We start from the raw sequence: 26,576 nt of genomic DNA, 5'->3' as shown, positions 1-26,576 counted from the left end.
TTATGACACCCTCTTCAGTATATAACGAAAAGGCAATATTCTTCTTTCACACAAATAAGTCTAGGTAGCAAAAATCTATTGCCAAACTCCCAGAATATCTGTTCATTATCACGATGCCTTCACCTACTAACAAACATTTTCAATTATATTCAGAGTTTATTAGTTTTCTTTCCAGTCAGTTGTACTCTCGTACATTAGTACGTTCACCCTAACACTCATTCTCCTGTAGGTGTAGGATTGCACTGGAATAGAGGGCACAATCTCTAAACAAGTGAACATTGAAACATTCAGGTTTGATATATTTCTACCTCGTAGAACATCTTTGATATCTACAATTCCTCATTTGCTTTTGTGATTGTGCTGTGTTTTATACAATGTTCTACCTTTATTGCAGAATGGATCCTGACTGCCTAGTGTCTTTTTTCTCTTTTCAGAACCTGGGTTATTGGTCGACCTGGGAAGACAAAAGCACCTGTTCTTTTCTTTTTTGGAAGCCTGTTTTTATGGGGCTACCCGACGTATTTTTACCAGGTATGTAAATAAAATATTTTTTCTGCAATAAACGAAAGTAGTGATCACGCCTTCTTACCTTACAGTGCAAAATCAGTTTTACTGTTACTCATCCCCACAATTGTTTACCTCTATATTTGTGTATTGTACATAGACAAACGTTTACCCTTTCCCTGAACCTTACCCTTACCCTTGGATCACTGACATAATATCGACTACAAAAATATAGACTTACAAAAATATCGATGCCAAAATATAGAATACCAAAATATCGACTCCCTATCTCCAAACAGGAAAGTACAAAAATATAGAATCCAAAATATCGTTGTAAATAATATAGTTAGTCAAAATATCGAATTTTTTAAATGTTTTACAAGTAATGTAAAATTAATGAAATAATACATATAATTAACTAACACATACTTAAAAATACTTAAATAACATTAAAATGAATAAATAATTAATGTAAGTAAAAAAAAAAATGAATACACATATATTACCGTAATATTTATTAAAAATATTCAATATTTTCTGCGTAGGATAGCGGGCGGGTAAAATTTACTATTACCACTCCAGTAAGTGCAATAGTAGGGAAAGCGTTGGATAGCGGGAGGGTAAAAATTACTATTCCCACTCCAGAGAGTGCAACAGTAGGGAAAGCGTTGGATAGCGGGAGGGTAAAATTTACTATTCCCACTCCAGTGAGTGCAACAGTAGGGAAAGCGTTGGATAGCGTAGGGGTAAAAATTACTATTCCCACTCCAGAGAGTGCAACAGTAGGGAAAGCATTGGATAGCGTAGGGATAAAAATTACTATTCCCACTCCAGAGAGTGCAACAGTAGGGAAAGCGTTGGATAGCGGGAGTGTCAAATTTACTATTCCCACTTCAGTGAGTGCAACAGTAGGGAAAGCGTTGGATAGCGGTAGGGTAAAAATTTACTATTCCCACTCCAGAGAATGCAACAGTAGGGAAAGCGTTGGATAGCGGGAGGGTAAAAATTACTGTTCCCACTCCAGAGAATGCAACAGTACGGAAAGCGTTGGATAGCGGGAGGGAAAAAATTACTATTCCCACTCCAGAGAGTGCAATAATAGGGAAAGTATTGGATAGCGTAGGGGTAAAAATTACTATTCCCACTCCAGAGAGTGCAACAGTAGGGAAAGTGTTGGATAGCGGGAGAGTAAAATTTACTATTCCCACTCCAGTGAGTGCAACAGTAGGGAAAGCGTTGGATAGCGTAGGGGTAAAAATTACTATTCCCACTCCAGAGAGTGCAACAGTAGGGAAAGCGTTGGATAGCGGTAGGGTAAAAATTACTATTCCCACTCCAGAGAGTGCAACAGTAGGGAAAGCGTTGGATAGCGGTAGGGTAAAAATTACTATTCCCACTCCAGAGAGTGCAATAATAGGGAAAGCATTGGATAGCGTAGGGGTAAAAATTACTATTCCCACTCAAGTAAGTGCAAAAGTAGGGAAAATAATAAATTAATATTTTGTTAAAAATTAATTAATTATTAATACCAAAACAAGTATTACTATTTATTACCAATCACACAAGATTTAATAATTGATTATTTATAAATACCAATATATTTTTGTTTAATTAATTACCTATTAATAATTAATTACCAACCAATTGTTTTTCAAAAACAAACATTAATAAATGATAATAATACCAATTAATCATTAATTAATAATATATTGATTAACGATATACAAAAATTATTTAAATAATTAATTTTTTACAATTATATTACTTCCCACCATATTCCCCTATAAACACACTACCCGCTACAAATATTAAATGAATACAATTAACAGAATTATCAATTAAACAATTAATACAAATTAATTACCAATTAATACAAATTATTTACCAATTAATAATTAATCAACAACCAATTAATTTACAATACCAATTAATAATTAACTAATAACAATTAAATTACTTCCCACCCTATTCCCCTATAAACCCACAACCCGCTACAGAAGTAAAACGCTAAATTAAATTAAAGATATATTAATTAACAATATACACACATCAATTAAATAATTAATTATTTACAATTATATTACTTCCCACCATATTCCCCTATAAACACACTACCCGCTACAAATATTAAATGAATACAATTAACATAATTATCAATTAAACAATTAATACAAATTAATTACCAATTAATACAAATTATTTACCAATTAATAATTAATCAACAACCAATTAATTTTCAATACCAATTAATAATTAACTAATAATTAAATTACTTCCCACCCTATTCCCCTATAAACCCACAACCCGCTACAGAAGTAAAACGCAAAATTAAATTAAAAATAATTAATAATTCCTATAAATTATTATTTAATGTACTATAATTAAATTACTTCCCACCCTACTCCCCTATAAACCCACAACCCGCTACGGAATTAAATTACACAAAAATAAAATAACATAAAATTCATTACTTTAAAAATGTACTAACATACATTACAATATTAATACATACTTTTAACACATATACTAACACTTAAAACACTATAAAAAATTCGATATTTTTAACAACTATATTATGACTGTCGATATTACTTACTTCTATATTATTGCAATCGATATTTCTTACCTGTTTTTCGATATTCTTCACCACTATATTTTGGCAATTCGATATTCTGTCCATTCTATATTTAAAACTCGATATTCTGTCCACTCGATATTTTTTTTTCGATATTATGTCTATTTACCCTTACCCTTACATGGTACTCTCTCCATTACCCTAAACATGTGTATGTTACTCTGTTATATCTTTCTTTGCCACACCACCCGCTCTTCTGCCCTTTTCCCACAGCTACTTCTTTTCCCATTCCTTACACAATCACTTACACCTTCCATTACTCTAACGCAACCTAATCTTACCTTGACCTTAACCGTTACCACAATTCTAAAACTATCCCTTATCCCAGCTCTAACTATAACACCTTCCTACCGCCTTCTGTTACACCGCCCTTGCTCTAATCATAACTGAACTCCTAAAGCTAGTCTAATCGTAGCCCTTTCCCTTACACCACTTTTAATTATTTCCACAATTCTAACCCCATTCTCACTTCAGTTCTAACCATAACCTCTACCCTAACCCATCCATCTTACCTTACAGCATCCATAGCTTCAGAAATTCTTCTTAACCCCTAAACGTAACCTAACCCTAACCCCGAATCGGTCCTTAACCCCATACTTATGTCAACCTTATCATGCACAAATTTTCAGTACTTTTTCAATATTTTTGTATATTCTACTTTTTGGTGCTGTATTTTTGTAACCTTTTTATTGCTTCATTTTTCATTCTTTTCCCTTTTTTCATCTATTGTTTTATGCAAACCCATGTTTGTGATCAGAGATCTGTGAAGTCCCTCATTCATATGACAAGTTCAGATTCGTTTGTTGTAGTATCATACATAAATGTATTTAGAGTGAGCTATAAAGCAATGAAAAGTTAATAGGTACTGTGATCCTATTCAGCCAGCCAAAACTGATAATGTTTTCTGGAGCCTGCTAGTGAAAATGTCAACTTTACCCGAAAGTATTTCAATCTTTATTAATTTGATATTGAAAAGAGATAAGTCGGCAAGTCAAAATGCAAGATTACACTTTAACTGTTACTCTGAGCCCTTAGCTTTACACCTCATTGATTGAATGGATATGGTATACAATCTCAAGTGGGAACAGCATTACATTTAAAAAAAACAAAACAATTAAATAATTTGTATTGCACATTATTTAATATACAAAATTACACCCAAAAATTCGACAGTTAGAAGCAAACATTTTGATACAAAAGAGAAGAAAACATCATAATCTTCCCAAAGATATGTGCATTTATAATTTTGTACCCACCCTGGAAGCCCCCCCAGCAGCTGATGAGAGATCCCAACAATATATATGTAATTCATTCTTAAGACTCAAAATGAAAAAAATAAAATTTTCCTTAAAAGAAACCCTGTTCTCGCAAAAAGTCATAAATTTGTACAAATCCACCGGCTATGAGTATAAATTTCTATAAGGTGCAGTGTGCCAAAGCAGCCCTCTATCAACTTTGCTGTTTAGTTATTCCCCTCTACCCACTCAGTTAATGGCGCCCAGATTCTCCAGCCATTCATTTTCTGACATCATCATTATTTTCTTTCTTGCTTTCTTATGTGATGATTTTGCCAGCCTGGCTGAGTGGTTGAAAATCAAATAGGAGGCCCTGGCTGTCCACATAGCTCCACCTCACCACACTGACATTGGCATTGTGACCATGCTAGCGCAAGCTTGTCAGATGATAGTGCAAGGCATTGGGCCAAAACTTAGAGCAGGGTTCTCTGGATTATTTAAAAGAAAATACTCCAGGAAAGAGAAAGCCTTGCTTCTGACATCATCTATTGGTCTGGCTAGGGAAGCTGATTTATTAATAACAATGGGAGGCTTGCATGCAATAATACACTCTTTGCCTTCCTTTCACCCTTGTGATAGAGGCTGCATGAAGTTGAAATCAGTGTCAGTAACATTCAATATCCCATACCCTCCTCCTAAGTGGCACCATTACCACTCCATCTGACCACTGAGATCACAAGAAGGTTGCCACACACCATATACATGTGCTGTCTCTCAATAGTAACCCCTTAGTACAATTTTGTAAGTCTAAAATATAAAACAAAACATAGTCATGCCTCTTCATCATCAGGGGTGACTTGGCATTACGTGCTAGCTTGAACAAGATTTGACTCTTATACATGAAGTTATTGAAAAAACACCAATGTACCCTACTTGTGCAGCAGGACATACTCAAAAGGTTTCTAAGGAAGTAGATGTTGTCAGCCTGCACCGAGGCCAGTCTAGGCTGGTAAATGCCTAAGCTGCACCAGCTAATACATACGTATAACACACCATACTTAGCACCAGGTGTACCATCAAGGTATTGCATTAGGACTGGTCCTGTGTAGGACCAGGTGTACCACCAATGTATGCACTAGGACTGGCCCTGTGTATGACCAGGTGTACCGACAAGGTATTACACTAGGATTGGATCTGTGTAGGACCAAGTGTACCAACAAGGTATTGCACTAGGACTGGCCCTGTGTATGATCAGATGTACCACCAATGTATTGCGCTAGGACTGGCTTTGTGTAGGACCAGATGTATCATCAAGGTATTGCACTAGGACTGGCCCTGTATAGGACCAGGTGTACCGACAAGATATTGCACTAAGATTGGATCTGTGTAGGATCAAGTGTACCAACAAGATATTGCATTAGGACTGGCCCTGTGTAGAACAATGAGTACCTCCAAGGTATTGCACTAGGACTGGCCCTGTGTACGATTAGGTGTACCACCAATGTATCGCGCTAGGACAGGCTTTGTGTAGGACCAGGTGTATCATCAAGGTACTGCATTAGGACTGGCCCTGAGGACTAAGTGTCCCACCAAGGTATTGCATTGGGATTGGTCCTGTGTAGGACCAAGTGTACCACCCAGGTATTGCACTAGGACTGGCCCTGTGTAGGACCAGGTGTACCACCAAGTTATTGCTCTAGGATTGGCCCTGTGTAGGACCAAGTGGCCCACCAAGGTATGGCACTAGGATTGGCTCTGTGTAGGACCAAGAGTACAATCAAGGTATTGCATTAGGCCTGGCCCTGTGTAGGACCAAGAGTACCATCAAGGTATTGCATTAGGACTGACCCAGTGTAGGACCAGGAGTACCACCAATGTATGCACTAGGACTGGCCCTGTGTAGAACAATGAGTACCACCAAGGTATTGCACAAGGACTGGCCCTGTGTAGGACCAGGTGTACCACCAAGGTATTGCACTAGTTCTTGTCATGTGTAGGACCAAGTGCACCACCAAACTATTGCACTAGGGCTGGCTCTGTGTAGGATCCAGTGCAACACCAAGTTTTTAAAGCTGTGTACCCTATAAAATTTAAGCTAGGAACAATACATAAACCAGCATCTAGTAAGAATGGACAACTGGGTTAGTTTCAGGGGTAGAGCACTAGTTTGAAACAGGTCCTGTCTTTAAAAACAGCTCCATTTAGACATGATGTCTCCTTGTTTTCTTCTCTGTGGCATAGGTGATGTGGGATTTCCTGCAGGGCTCCTCCATGACCACCTTTTGGAGAGTGTGCCATGTTGTAGATTCTACACTGAAGACACACGGAAGATGAGAACAGAAAGATTGCTTTAGTCCTATGTCTCTGTGGTGAATCATGATACATTACAGTCTATTTATTCTATGTCCAACACTGGATGCCAGTCAAATGGCAAACAATTGGCTCAAAAAAACGAAGCCCCATGGTTTGTCCCCTTGCAGTATCACCACGAGTTGTAATTCCATTTCATTGTCTTGCAACCTTTGTGCTGTTTCAACAAAACCTCCCAACGTAGTAAAATGAGAATTTATTGACCATATACACGCTTGCTCGCAAAAGAGCCTTTTATGAAGCCCTGCCATTTGCAGCAGCAGCAATTGTAAAATGTTAAAACTTATCTGGATCTTGATCATAGAACTTCCCAGTTTAGGGTATCAATCATTTCTCAATTGCATTATGCCACTGGCACGTATGGAGCCCTATATGATCCCAAACTAAAGCTTAGTTTCCCATTAAGGAGTAACACAGTCATACATCTAGTTCCTAGTCATAACTCAGTCGTCTCAAAGGCCCAATTCAGTACCACAACACTGTAGCGAAATTACAAAAGGTTTAATGTTATCCTTCATAAAAGAATATTACAATGTGGATAGATACTCCTGTCTGAGATGGGCAGAGTTCTGCTCTTTGGTCTCCACCGCAAGGTTCAGGGGCCAGGTTTCTTAGCTCTTCTTATTTGGCTTCTTACATTTAGAGCTGTGTTTAAACAGAGTTTCCTCTCCAGTGTGATGTAAACACCACACAAAGCACTTGGGGGCATATTTACAAGGGCTTTATCTCCACTTTTTTGGATTACAAAGCCAAAAAAGCGGAGATAAAACCAGCGCCCTATTTACAAGAGGGTACTAACATGCATAATCGCATGTTAGCACCCTTTTTCCCAACGCCTCACTTTGCATCTCCAATGAGATGCAAAGTGGGCGTTACTGGGCGTACCCAAGATGGAATACCTTGCAAATATCGCTGATGTTTACATCGCAATATTTACAAGGCAGCCCACATGATTTTAGCACACATTAGATTTTGGCAAAAACCGCCGTTTTCGCCAAAGTCTAATGTCTGCTAAAATCCTGACTTAGCCATCCCTAACATAGGGGGTAGATTATGCTGATATCGTATCAGCAAGGTCATCGCCCTTTTGCAGGGAACATCACAGGAAAACCAGCGATGTTCCCTGCAAAAGGGCGATAACCTCGCTATCGCCCTGGAGAAACGCGTTGTTAGTAACGCGCTACCAGGGCGATAAATACCAGAGATAGCCTGCGATAATATAATTATCGCTAAGCATGGCCAGCGATAATTATCGCTGGCTGTTGTTAATATGCCCCGTAATATTCTAGATTGAATGGATTAGTTTCTGAATATTGACAAATGTGTCTTTTTTGTCTTTCTCCCCTTTGTTATTTGTAATGTTGATATGGTTTTTTTTATTGAATTGTGTTGCGCCGTACTGTGAAGATTATAAAGAGGTGTTTTAAATTATTGTGAAGAAGAAACTCTTATTTTTAACTTTTATTTTAACTTTTATGGAGTGGTGCAATGATCAATCTGAATTTGGGTGGGCATGCGTTGTAATGTACATTTATGAAGAATAACATTGATTAAGGTAATTTCTCTACAGTGCTGCGGTACTGATTTGGGCCTTTGGGACGATTGAGTGGTGATTGGGAAATAGATGTATGACTGTATTACTCCTGTAAGGGGAAAGTAAGCTTTAGTTTGCGATATTGAGCCCTGTCCCCGATGTTGTGGGGATATCTCTCTTTTTACACACTGGCTTACACTATCCCGTCAATGAATTAAAAGAAAAGCAGCCAGACTCATCGGCAACCTAAAAGTCTAGGGTCATGTTGCCCCAAGACTAAAGCTGTTTTAATGGATGCAAAGCAGAACGTAGTTTATAAAAAGGAAATAATATTAAATATTAATAAAAAAGGGAACAGCAGCTCACTATCAGTCTTAGACAATCTCATGCCAAAGCGAGGAACAGATCCGGAGGGCTCGATCATGATGGCTGAAGTACCAGGTCACATGATTGGAACAGAGGTAAAATGGAATCAAAGTATAGAGAAAAATACAAACATCAAAATAAAACAGCAATTTTATTAGCATCAAACTTCGATAGCATGCTGTCTATTTCCTTGCTGTTTGGCCATACCACTAAAGGGAGGAACACAATAATATATCAGATTATCAATATTATCATTACTCGCTGTCTGAATGTCACCATCTGTCTTTTCATGTTGTACAGGAAGTGACAGATATGTGTGTTTGTGTCCAGGTACTCACATGGCGGGTGCCTCCACTTGGTGGCTCTGTCTATACAGCTGTATTCACTTCGGTGCTTTTATACAGTTTGATTATTATGCATCAGAACGTGAAAACAATGATTCTATTTAATACTGGAGGGAAACTAAATAAATGTACATAAATTGGATGACCAGTCACCTGATTGATTAGAAGTTGTACTTCCTTCTTTGAGGTGTTTAGGTTTAACAATTTTGGGAAGTGGAAAACACCAAGCACTATATTGGGGTGCACTTTTTAATAGTGGTAAAACAGCTGTCTGAAACAATTGTCTCATAACTTACTTAGTAATCTTCAGATATGGCCTATAACATGTTTTCCATGTGCTATTTAATGCTGAACTTCCCAAAAATTAATGTATGTTTTTCTAATCTACTTTTGGTGCAGGCTGGCAATACCCAAGTTTGTCATCAGCACTGCATCAATATTTTCCTATCATTACATGTCCTCAATATTTGGCAAGTAAAAGTACAATGTAAACCAGCATGGCTAGAGAGAAACATTCTGCCTTCCTAACTGTAATACAGGCTCCCTGACTGTAATGTTCTAAACAACAAAAAGTATGACTAAACGATGACTGGTCCTTCCAGACGTCAGACTGGTACAGAAAACATTTTCTACATCCTGACACTAAATTGGCACCAGGTGGTGCCACATGGCTCCTGTCATGACACCATCTCTGGATGTGACATCAGTGGGGTATATTAGGTGCCAAATGGTGCATGTCATCTGTTCCTGTTTTTCTGTGCCTTATCAATGTGGTCTGGAGCTCTTTCTCAGTGTCTCAGTGATTACATTTTCAGCTTTTGACAGCAACATGGACAAATGTCTTCTCAAAGGGCATAGGCGCCAAGTCTTGCTCACTGTGCAACAAGAAATGTCTCTTTAAAATACCACCAAGACCTTGCAAAGTCTCAACACTGTCAAGTCTCAACTTGTCAGTCCTTTCAGCAGCACAGCAGTCCTTCTTACTGGCACAGTATCCACAGGTCCAGAAGTGTACTGAGGAGTGGGTGTCTGGGGCTCAATATTTAAACATTGGCCTTCCTTTGAAGGGGGGAAGCTTCAAGAGGTTTACCTTTGAAGTCCTCAGGCATCATGTCTTCCCTGTCCTAACTCCAGACTAACTACAGGGGATATGCAGCTCTTTGTGTGGAGGTAGGACATAGCCTATTCAAGTGTAATTAGGGCTGTGTCCAGCTCTGCCCACCCATCCTGCCGGTGATGGCCCATCCAGACACACGTAAGCTCCCTATTGTATGTGGCTGTCTAGGAGGAATACACAAAGCCCAACTGTCAACTACACCCTGTTATGTGACCCAAAGACAGGTTGCAGACACCAAATGGCTAAGGCAGAAAAAACATAACTTTCTCAAAGGGGCATTTTCAAAATCGTAAATTACATCCAACTTCACCATAAGTTAAGATTTTTCATTACAATTTCAAAGATGCCAAACAAACATGAATAAGTGACCTTTTCCAATTTGGAAGTTACAGCTTATGAAATGTAATAAGGTAACTCCAGTTGTAGGCCCTGCAGTAGTGAAAAATGGTTTTCACTACCAGTACATGTAAAACTTAAAAGTACATGTCCACCTTTTTAAATACACTACACCCTGCCGTCTGGGCTGTTCAGGCCCTACGCGAAGGGTGACTTACATATTTTCAAAAGGAAGGTTTGGGACTGAAAGCTTTATTTTGCCAGGTCAAAATGGATTTTATAACTGCACACACAGACTGCAATGGCATGCCTGAGATGTGTTTAAAGGTGCAAATTAAATGGGTGTCACAATCACTGCTGTGGCTCACTAGTAGCATTTACTTTACATGCCCTGGGCACAGGTAGTGCCACTTTACTAGGGACTTACAAGTAAATAAATAATCCAATTGGGTATAAGCCAAGGAAAAACACAAGCACCTTTGAATTGGTTAGCAGTTGTAAAGTGTGCAGAATCCTAAAGTAAGAAAAAAACAAAGTCAGCAAAACAGGCGGTCTGAAGGCAAAAAGTTCGGGAGAAAACCACGCCAAGGATGCCAGGCATAACAATTGCTTACATCAAATGAAAGTAAAGTAGAAGCCCTCATTTCCATTGTGAACATAACAGAGACAGGGATGAAGACACTGGCTCCAGAATGACAGTGAAACTAAACATCAGATGTACAAAAAGTTCCATCATTCTCTCGTAAGATTGAAAAGGCGAAGAGCAGAGCTGAGGCACCCACCTTAAGAGTGTTATGGATACCCACCTTCCCAAAGCGAATGGACTTAAAACAATACATGATCAAATCTGAGACACATACTTGGACTTTCTGAAAGTACTCCATAGTCCGTTTATTGCCCCTTTTCATTATAGTCAGCCCTTCCTTTTGCCCTTTGTTTTTTAGTTGTTGGTTAAGGCTTTATTGAAACATTGCAGCTTGCAAGGGACATACTTGTTTTATTTTGCTAGTTGTGCTAGGATTTTGTATTCACAAGAATATTCTATTACCGTATTATCCATTTGGTCACTTTCATGATAGGGGTTTTGATATATTTTATAGGTCCAGCCCAGAGACATTTTTAGTTGTCTTGCCATCCAATCAATCAATCAATCAGGGGTTTGTGAAGTGCAGCTACTCACCCGTGAGGGTCTTGAGGCACTGGGGTGGGGGGCTCCGTTGAGTGCTGGCATAATTTGTCGTCCAGGTTTTGAGGTCCTTCCTGAACTAGAGCAGCGTGGGGCTTTGCTGGAGGTGGGGAGGGAGGTCGTTCCAGGTCTTGGCTGCGAGGTAGAAGAAGGACTTTTCACCCGTTCTGGTCTTCTAGATGCGTGGGATGGTGGCCAAGGAAAGCCCAATAAAAAAACATAACTAAAAAATGCATGCATATATACATACATAAAGGGGCTTTGGTCAGCCATCTCCATCCTTTGGTCTCTTTAACTGTCATTCACATTTTGCCTCCTGCCCCCTCAGTGTACATCATGATGCAGTACCTCAACTCACTTCAGCCATTTGTTTTCTTGCACTTTGGCTGACGGCACTTTGCTTCATCACTTGTGCAAATCGATCTAAAAAGAAGTACACTTCAGGCCTTGTAGACCAATACTTGACTTTTTGACGAAGCTATTTCTTTCCATTCTTTATCCTTTTTTGTCATATTTCTGTGTTTAAACAATGTCTCGAGGTTGAATGCCAATAGTATCATTTTGTAGTGCTAATAACAATCATTTTCCTGTGATGCGCTATAATACTGAAATGTTTATATACCTGTTACAAGAACACCTGCCTGCTAGGAAAGATTCATACCGTAATGTTAAAATTATATTATACCGCCTGTTTATAAAAAATGAATTTTTTGGGGGGGGATATGGCTGCCACGTATAGTGGACGTATTTTTTCAAAATGTTGTGGCATGCATGCAATAATTTTTTTAACATAGAATTAACCATCATACAGACTGATTGGCTTTGCCAATGCTTGTTGATAATGTTCTTCAATCATAATTAAAGTTTGGAATTATGTACCTAATGCTATTGGCTGAATGACTGTACTGGCATGCCTGTTTAACACTGTCTTGTTTCTCGTTCCACAGATTGTCCCAGTCTCCTTTTACGCACTCTGGGACCTGCACATCACTTTCCTTGTTGGCAACGCACTGATGTGGTTTTTCTTCCTCAGTGCTTCCCTGATGGACCCGGGATTCCTTCCTTGCCACACAGAGGAATATGATCGGGCTATTAAGCAGGTACTGGAACCTGTAACCGAAGGTGAACATTCGCGTGCTTTGTCTCCACATTTGCCCTTTAGACTTTTGTGTCAGTCTTGAACAGAAGCAAAGTGCAATTGCACAGGCACTTACCCCAGCTAGTTCCAGGTGGAATTTGATCAGTAGCATGAATGCACGCTAGGCTGGCACTAATCCTGGTTCCATCGCGATTCCCCATTACCAGACCCAATGCTTCAATCATGCCCCAATTCACATCTTGGGCACAGCTCTAGTGTTAATTGCAACATGGTGGGTGATTTAGGGCACACATTTCATGTTAGGGTCGAATTAAGTGTAATCCCATCTGTCAACAGGAAGGCAACATTGCAAAAGCGTTATGCATATTCTCACCAAAACTGCAAATTAATATAGTAACTCGTCTATTAATATATCACGTTTGTATCTTTTCTGTTCAGTTACATTTTAAAGATTTGTACACGATGGAGAAGTGTGTAATCCTGCATTAACAGTTAGGGGCAAGATTTGTTATTTATATCTTCCTAAAAGGGATTCTGGTAATCTTTGCAGTCATCCATGGGTGTGGGAAGTTCTGAACATGTAGGGGGAGTGGCTAGTACTGTGTTTGTGTTCAGGATGACTGTTTTCAGATCACTCTCTCTCCAGTACCCATTGCACTCTCCAAACCCCGTATATTCCTTGTTTATTGGACATAATGTGGTTTTCCCGTAGAAGACTTGTCAATACCCAGCACTGGTGAGCTCCCCATTCCTAACAGAATGGTATTCCCTAATGCAGCAGCATTAACATTTTTCATTGGTTGAGATTATTTTATATCGTTATTTCAGATTAGCCTGGTTTAAAGCACACACTGTATGTAGGAGGAGTTCCAAGAATCAGGCCTGGGATTCGTCAGGGGCAGCTGGATTTGTAATCCTCTACAATTAATTCCAAAAGTGACAAAGATAATTTCTCACTAGGACATACTTCCATCTCTGATGCTTGACTTGTTATGAAAGAATATTTCTGTAAATTATCAGCAGAATAGTACAAAAGGACCTTCTGTGATGACATTGGAAGCCATATAATCTCAGACTTTGCTAGTAGGCAGGCCAGATGTAGAGGCCACTGTCCTCCAGTGTCCAGCAGCTCACAGAGTAGCTGCTATAAGCTTTATGAGACTTCTGCGCCAAAGTATCATTCTGTCCTGTAGGAAGTCTTTCGTGTTTACTTTCCATCGCTTTTGATTACCTTACTCAGCTTGGTTTTTGGTGTGATAGAGAAATTGTATCCAATCGAATTCAATAATTATTCTCCAGAATATTTAGGATTGCATCCAAAATGGATTCCTCTCACCAGTCCACCAGACCAGCTCTAGCAGAGGCGACTGTCTGAAAAGTTTGTGCTTTTTTCTGGAAGGAATTTCCCTTGGTTGGTTACCCTGTCCTTGTGCCCGAGTGTTAAAGGCGAGAATATTATGCTGTACAAAGACGTTTTTAAGTGCAATATTTTTCAGGCTTTTGTTTTTGGATCTTGTGACGTGGTTGGCCCGTTATTAGACACACAAATCAGGTTTGTCTTACTTTGACATATCAATGTGTGTACATTATACGGAAATAGCCTTGATTTCCGTTTGATTTAGATTCATGAGGCTTGCTAATTATAAATCAAGATATATGTTTCACAAATAATTGTGTTTGGAAAGCATTCTGGCTAATTGCGGTGAAAAGGTAAGAGAGCCCTCTCTGGATTCGGTAGCTTGTTATATGCTTGAAACCTTGTTTTTCAACTTTGTTGTGCTCCAGAAATATGTGCAGTAGGCAGTGCTTAATTTGAGCTGATGGTTTCCGGTGCTGGGCACTGGCATTTCATTGTCAGCACCGGTACATATTGCAGTCTGCCACATGGTGGCGCTGTTAACCTAAAGTAGAGATTAACACAACAATAGTTGTTTATTCATTCAATATACCTTAAAAATACGAATACTTACCACCCAAGCCATTCCTATAGCTTTGGGGGCCTGGAATAGTCTGAATTGTTAAACTTGTTGGGTGTGAAGGTTAGTAGTTGTGTTGGTTCTGTCACTGGCGACGCTGGCAGGGACAATGGGTGGTGCAAGCTGCAGTGGCCTCCTGACGATGGCCCTGGGACTTATTTTTTTACAGGACTGATCATTGCCGAACTTTGCTGTTAGGTTACATCACCGTATACACCTTTGAGTGAATCTGTGGAGACACGTCACAAGAAACATAACTCTGACTTTCTTTGTCAACTGTGGCATAAGAGATTGGGCTCCAGTTTCAATGTTAGGTGGAGGTATCAATTTTGGCCCAGCACTGATCTACTAAAGTAACGACAAATTATCGATATCACCGATTAAGAGGGTCTTATTTATCTGGACCTTTGGCAGCCCCTGTTCTAAAGTTTCAGCCACTTCTTAATTACTAGGTGTAGATTTGCCATAGCCGTGCCTTGATCTCTGTGTGCTGCTATAGCTGATTGGGCCAGTTGCCCTGGGATGAATACCTTTTTCAGTACACCTTCCCCCTGCAGACTTTGATTAATATTGAATGTTACACACAGAGAAGTATTTCCCACACTACTTTGTGACACTGATCATCAGTGCATGGAAGAGCAGCTTTTTATTCTACTATAACAATAGCAAACTTAAACCAGAATGTATACATGATGACTTCATTATAGGACGTTGCAAACGATGGCAGGTGCCAGGTTGTCTGTTCATAGTACTGTCTCTTTTTTTAAAGAGTTTTATATAGCATAAACTAGACCTGAAGATGTCAGGTATCAGAGCGCTTTACTTGAGCACCAGTTTCATTACAGATGGACACATTCATTTGTGTTAGGCAGGAGGAGATTAAGTGATTTTACCAGAACCAGAATCACAGGATGTTAAGCGTCAATGCCGAGACATGAACCCGGTTCCCCAGCTTCAAGTTCAATCGCTCTATTCGTAAGGCTACATCCTCTCCCCATCTTGCTTGAATGAGAGAACTGTCTTCTGATAAGAATGTTTTACTAAGATAAAGTTGTAGACGTTGTATTTGGGGTTTGATTGCCCTTATCCACTCTCTACTGCCCTACGTTTTTGATGATCTGCATAGAACAGAGCTTCCTGTCCTCAGAGTGTTCCTGGTTCCTCCTGAGCAGAATGAGTGATAGTCAGGGCACACGACATACATATAAAAGAGCAATAAATTCACTATTATCTCACCTATTTACCTCACCTGCTCAAAGCAGTACCTGAAGCCACAGTATCTTGCAGGATTTCAAATTATTGTCTTCATATGTTTCTAAGCTTTTAGCATGGAATTCCAAAGCTTTGCTGCTTGTGGCCAGAAGATTCTACCATGAATGCGAGAGCATTTCAATTTAGGTATCGCCAACTTGTTGTGGAAAATAATGTGCGAGAGAAAAACTGTGCCTCGGTTAAAAAACAAAGTCCAAGAAGTCAAACAAATTGCCTTGAATTTAATGAATTTAATGAGCTAGCCCACTGGTAGTTAATGGAGATATGATTTTCTGAAGTCAATAGGAGGAATGACACCATGCATTCATGCGCTGACTGTACACAGGAAGGAGGCATCGTTAAGGATGCATAAGAAAACTATTTCTGCCATAAACAGCTTCTGTAGTGGTGTTCCAAGTCAATCCTGAGTCAGAGATTCTGCTCAAGTTGCTAACAACCATTGTAGGTTATAGCCAGTGACCTATGATAAGTAGCCAAAGGCAAGCATCCCAAAATAGGGATTTGGGATTGATGATGGAAATCTATCATTTAGAGGCATTTAACATCAAAGAGCTGATCAACGTCAAAGCAGCTATCGACCCAAAAATGTGCTCAGTTGATGACACATTAAGAAGGCTGAACACTCATTAAGAAGGCTTATATGTCGTGATTAAAAACATACATTTTCATATCATAATCATTAAGTAGGGCCTCCAACGACTGAAGGTAGTAATGGAATAGGAGGGAATAAAGCTAAATCTTAGGGTACTCAAGGCCTTACAGTTATATTTGATGTCTGAAAAGTTGCCAATGCCTCTTGTTGATGGTTGGCTAATCAGGCTGGACTGTTCCCGCACAGGGTCAAGACTGATTTGTATATAGCTGGATCAGAACTGAGGTGGCGAAGTGAGCTAAAGAACGATGATGGATTCAACCCAGATCTGTGACTGGGGTGAGTGTCTGAAAAGTTTCAGCAATCCATCCATCATCTCCTTGTGTTGGCTAATCACAATGGTATCCAGTTCATTCAGTTAATTTGACAGATTGTTCCATCAGTCATAAAATGAGCAAGGATTAGAGAAGCACGGAGTCAATATCCAGGGTGGTTTTATGTGTTTTGCTGTCCTCGTCTTTGTATTCTACTAACTAAATGAGGAGAACTTTATTTAGTATTGCACAATATTTGGTTCTCCCAGTTAGGGTGGAATTAAATAAAATAGTTTTATATGGGGAGAGCAGTTGGTCTAACGGTTAGGGCGGTCGACCTCGAATCTGGGGAATCGGGTTCGAGTCTCGGCAATGACGCTGAACATCCTGTGATTCTGGGAAAATCACATAATCTCCCTGTGCCTAACAAACAAAAAAAAAATAATGTGTCCTCATGTAACGCAACTGGTGCTATGTAAAGCACTCTGATACCCGATTCGGGTCAAGTTCGCGCTATATAAAACTCTGTAAAAAAATATATATATATATATGAAAAAAAGTTACAAACAACTTTGCTTTGGACCGATAGAACCTAAATAATTCTTGAATGGTTTTCATTTTAGGTGAGCAATTTTAATGATTGGAAAAAGGGCAAGAGCCCATTGAACAGATTGTGTCACACTTGCCACCTTGTCAAGCCTCTTCGTTCCAAGCACTGCCGTGTCACCAACAGATGTGTGGCCTGTTTTGATCACTACTGCCCTTATGTCTACAATAATGTTGGCTACAGAAACAGGTACCAGAAATCTCAAGTTTCAACAAATTCATGTGGTGGTAGTGGTGATGTGTCTCTTGATCACCAAGGAGAGCATTGAAAATAAGAACCTTCAAACTTATAACTCAGACAGTGTTTATTTATAGGAAGAGTTTGAGTATGTTAGAATTTAGTTTATCTCTAGAAACATGTGAATAAGAATGACAGTCATTAAGAAAAAGATAAAACTAGAGAAGCTGAAGGCTCAGACATATGTAGTAATATATCTTCTGTGTATGCTGCAATCTTAACACGTCTATTTTTCTATTTAAAACCCTCATATAAGGAGTTACATATTTTTTCCAAAAAGGGCTCTAGACATAAGATAAACAATTAGGGTGCTCTTGTGTCAACCTTTTCAGCTACCCTGATTTCTTTTTTTGTTATACTCTGCTTTTTTTATTTCTCCCCCTCTTACATTATTTCTGCCTTTCTTTCTCTTTCTCTTTTCAGATATCTTTCTACTCTTTGTTTCTACTGTTTTCATCCATCACTCTGTTTTCCCTGTTTGCTTGCTTCTTTGCTCTTCTTTCCTCCGATTTCCACTTTCTTTTACTTTCTCCTCACCTTTTTCTCAGTTTCTTACTTCTTACTTTGGTCTTTCTTTCTCCTGTTCATTTTTCTTTCTTTGCACTATTTTCATTGTTTCTTCTTTCGTTCATTGTCTCCCTCTTTCTGTCTCGTTTCTATTTTTTCTTGCCTGCCTTGTTTGTTTAATCTCTGTTCTTTACCATTTTTTCTTCCTATTTATTGATTTTATTATTCTCCCTTCTTGTCTTCTTACTATAAATGTTGTTTTTTCTTTTGCCCTTTTTCTTTCCTTATCTCTTTTCTTCTTTCTATCCTTTGTTCCATTTTCCTTTATTGCTTCAGTCTCTCTTTTATTCTTTTGTTCTTTTCTCCTTTTTCTTACTTTCTTTCCTTATCTCTGTTTCTTACTTTTCCCTTTCTTCCTTTCTTCCATTTATTCTCCCATTTCTCTCTTTCTCTCCATCTTACTTACGTCCCCTTTACTTTTCCTTCTCTACATTGTTATCTTTCACTCTGTTGCTTTGCTCCCCTCCCATACTTTAATCATTTCCTCATTGTACCTGTGACAGCTCTCTGGCGGCCCTTCACTGTGTTATTTATGAGTTTGTGATGTAATTGAAATCAGTGGGTGCTTGTCAAGTCTCAGTCTCATTCACCCTTCATTTAATTTCAGTGTTGGAAAAAATTCAATATTTCCTGAATGTACACTGCGTGTACTCTAGTGCCATTTGAGTATTTCCTTGAACAAGAGGCAATGAACCTGACACTTAACGAAGGATTTGGGCGTGGTGACATAATGACAACGTTTTACCTGATGTCCAAAATGAGTGCCACTAAAAGCATTACATTTATGGCAGAGTCTGAGAAGAAGAGTATACAGACACAACATATATACTTTCTATTGGGCCATTTCTGTGCCCAGGCACTCACGTATCCACTTAATAGGGATTTAGCTCCATGTGTGCATAGGAGTTCACGCGTACGTCTAGCATGCCCGCTTGCAATGGTTTGCAATGTCAAGTCTGGGTTGTGAGAAGCTTCTGCTTTTCTTGGTAGATAGGCCATTTTTTAAGGGATTTGTCATGAGGACAAGCTTTTGTCAGGAGCAGACAGCATTTTGTGGGCACCACTGTAAGGTATAGGGTAATCAGAATACCTTAAGCCTATCCGGGCTTTAATGCAATCTAACCTTAAAGCTTCATATTCATCTTGAAAGATCTTTCAGTGAGAGCCAGGATAACAAAACAAAACCTATCATCTGCCACCTCTAGTTATGCAGCGAACTATTCGTGCCGCGCTGCCTGCTGTTGTAGGCCACTTATTTGCTTGTGACTGTGCGCCCTTCCAGTCGCTTCAAGTCCTGGAAATTAGCCGGAGTTGCTTCCAGTATTTCCAAGCTGGGTTGATGGAATAGAGGCACCCACTCACAGAGTTACTGACCTACCGCTGGTGCTGTAGGCAACACGATTTCTTGAAAATGGAGTACATGGCCCTTAGCAAAAGTGAGACAGCAGAGGAAATGTTATAACAGAAAAAATACTCGGGTTAGCCAGAATCCATGACAGCCAGGATTCTGCAGCCTATTTCAACGGATAGATTTCAGTAGCAGCATCCTGAGTTTGTACTTGTTTGGAAAAAAAAATACTTTTGTTGTAAATTCTGTGTGGGTAAGCGAAAGATGATCCATCTCGTCCATGTACCTCACAGGTCTCTTTCTTGCCCAATCACTTCCACATTTGAGTCCTTACAAAAAGGAATCAAGGGGCATATTATCAACAAACGGCGTTAAAATTATCGCCGCTTTAGCGGCAGAAAACTGCCGCTAAATTGGCGATAATGGGCTTGATAATATCCCCTGGAGAATTCCCATAGAAGCCCATGTTCTGGTGTCAACATGGGCTTCTATGGGAATTCTCTGCGGCATATTATCAAACCCATTATCGCCGCTTTAGCGGCAGTTTTCTGCCGCTAAAGCGGCGATAATTTTAACGCCGTGCTTGATAATATGCCCCCAAGTTTCAGTTGGTAGAGTTCAATGTCATTCTCCACATTCATATGGGTATTTTGAGTTAAGCTTATATAAGTAAGGATGGCTCAGTAGCAACTCCTTCTGCTTTGCACGCCTTATCCTATTGGCTTTACAACTAATCCTTTTATTTCTCCCACTACTTTTAATGTGATTCTGATATATAAAAGATTCAAACCTCTTCCTCTAGGAACTTGAAATAAATAGGACACCTTTGTTGTAACCTTTTCAGAAATCTCTGTATGATGCAAAGTCCAAAGTTCAGTAGTTTGGTGAGAGGGCCTGGTTGGCCTCAGGGGAAACACGTACAGACCACACCAGATGGCTAAGAATAGACACCAAACATTCTCTCACAAAGTTCCCACTAAGATACAGGCAGGTTGTGGGCAGGCCTATACACCACCAAGGCTCCTTTCATTGGAATTATTTCCCATTGCCTCATCACCATAAGTAGCATCAGATCATGTTTTCAAATTACAGAAGACCCACATCCTCCACCAAGCATTTGGTCTTCAGTAACTTTTCCATCTTGCTGAGAGTCCCCTCCTCCCTCTTCCTTTTTTTGTCTGGTGCCAATAAGCATCCAGACATTGGTGTTTTTAGCAGGGCATAAATCAATAAATGCAAGAAATACAGTGAAACATAGTCTGATAAGGCAATAGTCCCATTCTGAGGAAATGCTTTGATATATAAGGACATATGCTTTTAGGAATTAGTGCTTATAATTCTAAACTAGCTCTTCAGTTTTTTATGCTCTCCTTCTAGTATCACATGTTTACATATTTAAATGAATTTATGGAACTGTATTAATTTTATCACTATCGTAATGTTGTATTACCTTTCTAGACATGAGGTGTATATATAATGGGAAGAAGTTTTGTAGTCATCTATAAGAGGCCAGTATCAGATCTGGTAATGATTTTTACCTAATATCGGATAGCATTGTTAGCTAGAACTACTGTTATTGACTGAGCTGTTTATGATCCCATTCTGTTTGTACAATACCAAGTAAAATATACTTATGCCAAACTATATCAATGTATTACCTTACTGTAAGTGCATAGTTCTACAATAAATTATATTCTCAACATACATGCTTAATTGAATATTACCATTGTAATAAAGCAAAGTGCATCGTTGTTTTACTTAGTCAATGCCAGAATATGTAGGTAGGATATCATATATATTTGTGGATTTCATCAACAACTTGCTAGCATGTAGCTAGTATTATTGCATTCTTTCTGAGAGAGTCTCTCTCTTCGTAGCATTATGTGGTACTATGTTCCATTACTGTTTGATTCTTTGCTGGAAACCTGGCTCTGTGTTTTTTAAGGGTAGATGCTGCATGGAAGAAAGGGTAATACAATTTACAATTTCACCTATATCATTTTTTTGTTTTCTCCTTATGTTGTAAATTACTTTGCTATGTCTGCTATTCAGAATATTCATGTGCAGCCATTTTTGCTACTCACAAATTTTAGGTTTCACAGTTGAACTTAAAGTTTGGCAAATCTCGCTTTAAACTAAACATCTTTGATGTACTCCATAACTTTCCTAACTTTTTTTGTTGTTTGTTTATTTTGCAGGGCCTACTTTGTTGCATTTCTGGCTACTATGTGCATGAACGGCACGATTGGGGCATACATGTGCTGGGACTGGTTTGATATAGTTGGACGCAGCCTCTTCCTTGGAATGGGATTCCTATTTCTCTGTGTCATCGTTGTCATTTCAGGAGGAATGACTGCAATTTGTGTATGTTCCTTCATTTCCATTCAGTAATTTGTTTAACTTTTCCTAGAAACCAAGCCAGACAAAATGGCGTCCATAACAGTAGGAAGCTGAGTGAAGGTTAGAGGAGTTAAGGAGGGAGTAGACGGGAGAACTGGGAAGAATCACACCATACCAGCAAGAGCTCTGAGGGGGAGTCTGGTAATACGTCTTTTGAGATTAATACTGAAATATTTTTTAACTGTAGTGTGCTCCATGTAATTATAAGGATACCCTCCAAGGTTGGACTTTCTGATTTGGGTTGCTAACAGGAGACCCCTGTTTTAAAACTCATGTTTCTAGCTGGTGATGGTAATTTATCCTGTTTCGAATGTAAAGTTGTGCACATTTTCAGGATGCCTTATAGAAGACCCACAAAACCTTCATCTTTATTGTGTTTGCAATCAGAAACCAATACCTCTTTTGGGTGTGAGGTTTGGTGCTTCCCTATGATAGATTGGACGATATGATGGACAACCTAATTTTTAACTTGTTGTAAATAAACCAATTAGCATTGCATTGAATAGGTCAAGTTTAGCTAACTTACCAACCCTTAGGACAGTTGTTCTGTTTTTTCTTTTTTTTAATAGAAATATGTCTTCATTGGAAGATTTGTTTTCTTCTTTTAGCAGTTATTTTTGGTGACATTTTCTACCTTCAGAAAAAGATTTAATTGAAAATCATGGCTAGGTTTTAGCTTTTGGGGACCCTTGAAATAAGGAATGTTTAGCAGCTGCTTTGCTCCATTCTTTATATAATTGAACTCTACTAAAGATGGCATGGCTAGGAGTGTTGACTTTGGAGGCAGTGTAGAAACTGGCACTGAACAGTGTGCATTACATTATGTGTCAATGTGAAAAGTAGCATTGTGGGAGCATTTAGCCTGATACATAGCTTTGCTGTCTAAGGCCTAAGTTAGGTTTACAACCGAATAAATAACTCTGCTGTCCGAGAGTTATAGCTTAGTAGAACAAGTGTCCGCAAGAGTAATATTTTACTGGCAACAAGCATAGAGCCCTGAGAACCATGGCAAAGTAAGCAGCTCCTGGGACAACGAGCATCTCTTGTCTATCTGAGCAGCACAGGTAAGTTGGGTCTGTCATATCTGAGGAACACGATGGACAAGGTGAACCGCTCAGGAAAAATGAGCTGCATCGTGAAGAGAATAAGCAACTCGGAGCTATTCAACCAACTGTCAGTGTGACACATTAAGAAAACTGGCACATTGTAGCAGCAGCCCTGGCAAGCTGGCTTCATGAGCATAATATTATTAGTAAACCGGAATATATACCAAACACAATATTTGTTGCATGCACCCTGGCACATGGTAGCAGCAAGCTGGTGTACAATAACATAATTTCTAGTTATATTCAGGATCTGCTACACATAAATGTTGGCACTATATGCCCTTCACAGTATATAAACAGTAATGTGTAGGCATTATTAAGTGAGACACAGTGTATTAGTTGAGCACAGACAAATGGGAAGAACACCCAAATACTTGATTACTTTACATCTTCAATTGTTAGAAATGTTGAGCGTAAATACGGTGTTATACCTTTCAGGATAATTTTCCTTATTGGTTACTACCCATTAAAGATCTCGTCCCTGAACTAAGGACTTCTGTCATGTCCTTGCTCTGCTCATCAAATGGAAGTGTAACTGTGAGACCTTTTCTCTTGTTCTCTGGGCGATCGTTAGTTACTAGGCTATATGCGTGCTGTGTATTGTAGTTTATCATCGGTGTCCCCGGCCTAGAGTATCATTGCATCCAGTTGCATTGCTAGCCTCCCTTGGTGACCCGGGCTGTCCAACCATAGACCGGTCGAGCAATTAAGTTCTACTCCAGGAGGGTATGGTAGGTTTGGAACTTAGATACAGTATGACACATTAGACACACATAGTGCAATTTATTTCCATTCAAAGCTTTACGGTATTAAAAAGGAATGGATCTTTATGTATACATTGGAAAAGCCAGAACAGTCAAGAAAACGGTGCAACAAAAAATTGCCATAAGGTCCTTCGGTCGCAGAGGTAAACCCTATATCTCAGTTTGAGCTTACGCCATAAGGCTGTTAGACCTGGCATCCTTGGCGTTGTTTCCCTTGACTTCTTGCCTCTACCTCCTGTATTTTTGACACTGTGCTGGAATTCGTTTTTTCTGGTTTAGATGCTTTGGGCACTTTGCCACTGCAGATCAGTGCCAAAGTGAAAGTGCTCCCTGGTTAAATTGTTATTGTGATTGGTTATCCATGATTGGCATATTTGTTTTACCAGTAGGTCACTAGTAAAGTGCACTGAGTGTGCCAGGGCTGGTGATTCAAATGCTACTAGTGGGCCTGCAGCACTGATTGTGCCACCCACCGGAGTAGCCCTAAGATGGTGTCTCAGGCCTGCCACTGCAGTGACTGTGCGCAGTTGGTTAACTGCCATGTTGTCCTGGCCAGTGTACACACTTGCCAGGCCTGACCATTCCCTTTCCTTACACAATGGACACCCCCATGGTAGGCCCAAGGTACCCCCCTGGGCAGGGTGCAGTGTATGTGAAAGGTAGGACATGGACTAGTGTGGGTAACATGTCCTGATAGTGAAATACTGCCAATTTTGTTTTTCACTATTGAAAGGCTATCTTGCCCATAGGACGGAATGGGGAATGCTGTGTAACATGTTTACCTGCATATCTTACCATAGGAGCAAGATCGAAATTTGGAATCTGGTATCCTTGAACTCAGAATTTAATAACATATCTTTTAGGATGGATGGTTTTTAAATTCGGTGTTTGAAAATAGCACTTTTCTTTATCTTTATTCAGTCTTTATTTCGACATAAATGTCATAAAAGACAAATTAAAACACATTTCATCATAAAATAGATAGAAAGAGAAAAACACGATACATCATCAAACACAGCATTGAAAACTGCATATTTAAGTTATACACAGAGAGCATATCACTAATACAGAGAACCGCAAGATTTGAGTACACTACGTGGTTAATATTCATTCTCGCCCAATTAAAAAAATAAATATCTGTCTTCTATAAAAACATACTAAAATTTATGTAATAAAAATAAGAATGCCACTATTATACTTGGTTGGCTTTTGGCGACTGGAGACCTTTCAATTTCCCAACTCTTATTATCCACATACATTTCAAAAATTTAGCTATCGCTATCACCATTGTTTCAGAACAGTCAGTTTGAAGTATTCTCAATGCAGTAATCCCCGTCATGATCCCCTTTTGAATGCAGAGAGCTCTAATCCATTTATGACGGGGAACTTTATATTCTGGGCAGATAAACAAAACGTGAGCTATGGATTCCGGGTATATTGTACAGAAAGGGCACATTTGATTACTCTTGCTTGATGCCCATTTACAGGTAACCGGGTTCAGTGGAAGAGTACCTACTCTGAACTGATGGAATAATTTCCTATCATGGGGCATCGTAATTAGATCCCAGTACAACTCATACCTAGGAGTATGTTTCAACTCCAGGAAGGCCTTAGTGTATGATGGGGCAATGTGTGACTGAAACTCTTCCTGGGATATGAATGACCAGTAGACCTCTTTTAGCTGTTGTTTATTTGGAAACAATGCCTCCTGAGGATTCTCCCAAAGATCACCCAAACCTAAAGACATAAGAAGAGTTTTAACCTTTCTAAGCCATACAATTTTACCCCCAGTATCCATATCACGTGTTTCCAGAAGTGCTAGCGCATAATGTTGCAATTCTGGGGTCACCCACAATCTTCTCCAGTAGGCTACTGGTCTAAATCTGCATTTATTTTCTAGACTCTGACAGCCCAAATCCATGCGCAAGGGTACAAGTGGTGTGGAAGGTGGAAGCCCTGTTATACAGCGGAGAAATTTATTATGTGCTTTTTGTAAACCCGCTGTATTTGACGACCCCCACAGTTCCGCTCCGTAAAGCATAGAGGATCTTACTTTAGAGTCATAGATTTTTATTACTGGAGCTACGGGTTTAGTGGATGACTTCTTAAATTCTCTTAAAAGGGCACCTGTTAGTTGTGCGTGTTTAGAAATTAAGTGGGCCACATATGGCTTCCACTGTAACCTGGAGCCCAGTATGATGCCCAGGTAGCTAAAACAATCAGTCTGCTCTAATGGTTCCCCGCTCATATGGACTCTACCCCTAATGTTCCTGTACCTATGCATAGTCATAAATTTGGTTTTGGACACATTAACAGAGAGCCCGTAGTCATAACAAAATTTTTCAAAGCAATCTATTGCCTTCTGAAGCCCTTCCTGAGTCTTAGACAATAGGAGGGTATCGTCGGCAAACATTAACAGGGGGACGGGGATGCCGTTCTGTTTGGGTGGATCGGTAGTGGAATCCTTAAAATAATCCGTAACTTTATTTATATATAGAGTAAATAATGTGGGTGCCAGCACACACCCTTGCCGCACACCCCTTTCCGTTGGAAAACTGGCGGTCACCTGGCTCTGGTTTCCCCATCTGACCTGCACGTAGTTATTTTCGTGTAGTTTTATCAAAACCGCGAGCTGTTCTGGTGGGATACCCTGCTCGTGGAGCGCTC

The 26,576-nt window shown here is 39.4% G+C and overlaps 1 protein-coding gene across 2 annotated transcripts in view; it reads left to right on the top strand.

Moving 5' to 3' along the window:
• Nucleotides 1–26,576, top strand: part of LOC146862333 (uncharacterized) — a 228,593-nt gene that overhangs the window by 183,503 nt on the left and 18,514 nt on the right. For both annotated transcript variants that reach the window (XM_085641535.1, XM_085641534.1), the window contains exons 7-10: nucleotides 435–531; nucleotides 12,575–12,727; nucleotides 17,504–17,676; nucleotides 21,838–22,003. In XM_085641535.1, coding sequence (XP_085497661.1) covers nucleotides 435–531; nucleotides 12,575–12,727; nucleotides 17,504–17,676; nucleotides 21,838–22,003 — 589 coding nt within the window. The remainder of the gene's footprint in view (nucleotides 1–434; nucleotides 532–12,574; nucleotides 12,728–17,503; nucleotides 17,677–21,837; nucleotides 22,004–26,576) is intronic.

The sequence above is a fragment of the Triturus cristatus genome, chromosome 2_2, assembly GCF_964204655.1.
Source record: "Triturus cristatus chromosome 2_2, aTriCri1.1, whole genome shotgun sequence".
NCBI lineage: Eukaryota > Metazoa > Chordata > Amphibia > Caudata > Salamandridae > Triturus > Triturus cristatus.
Note: the sequence above shows the minus strand (reverse complement) of the source record. Positions and strands in the feature narration are given on the sequence as shown.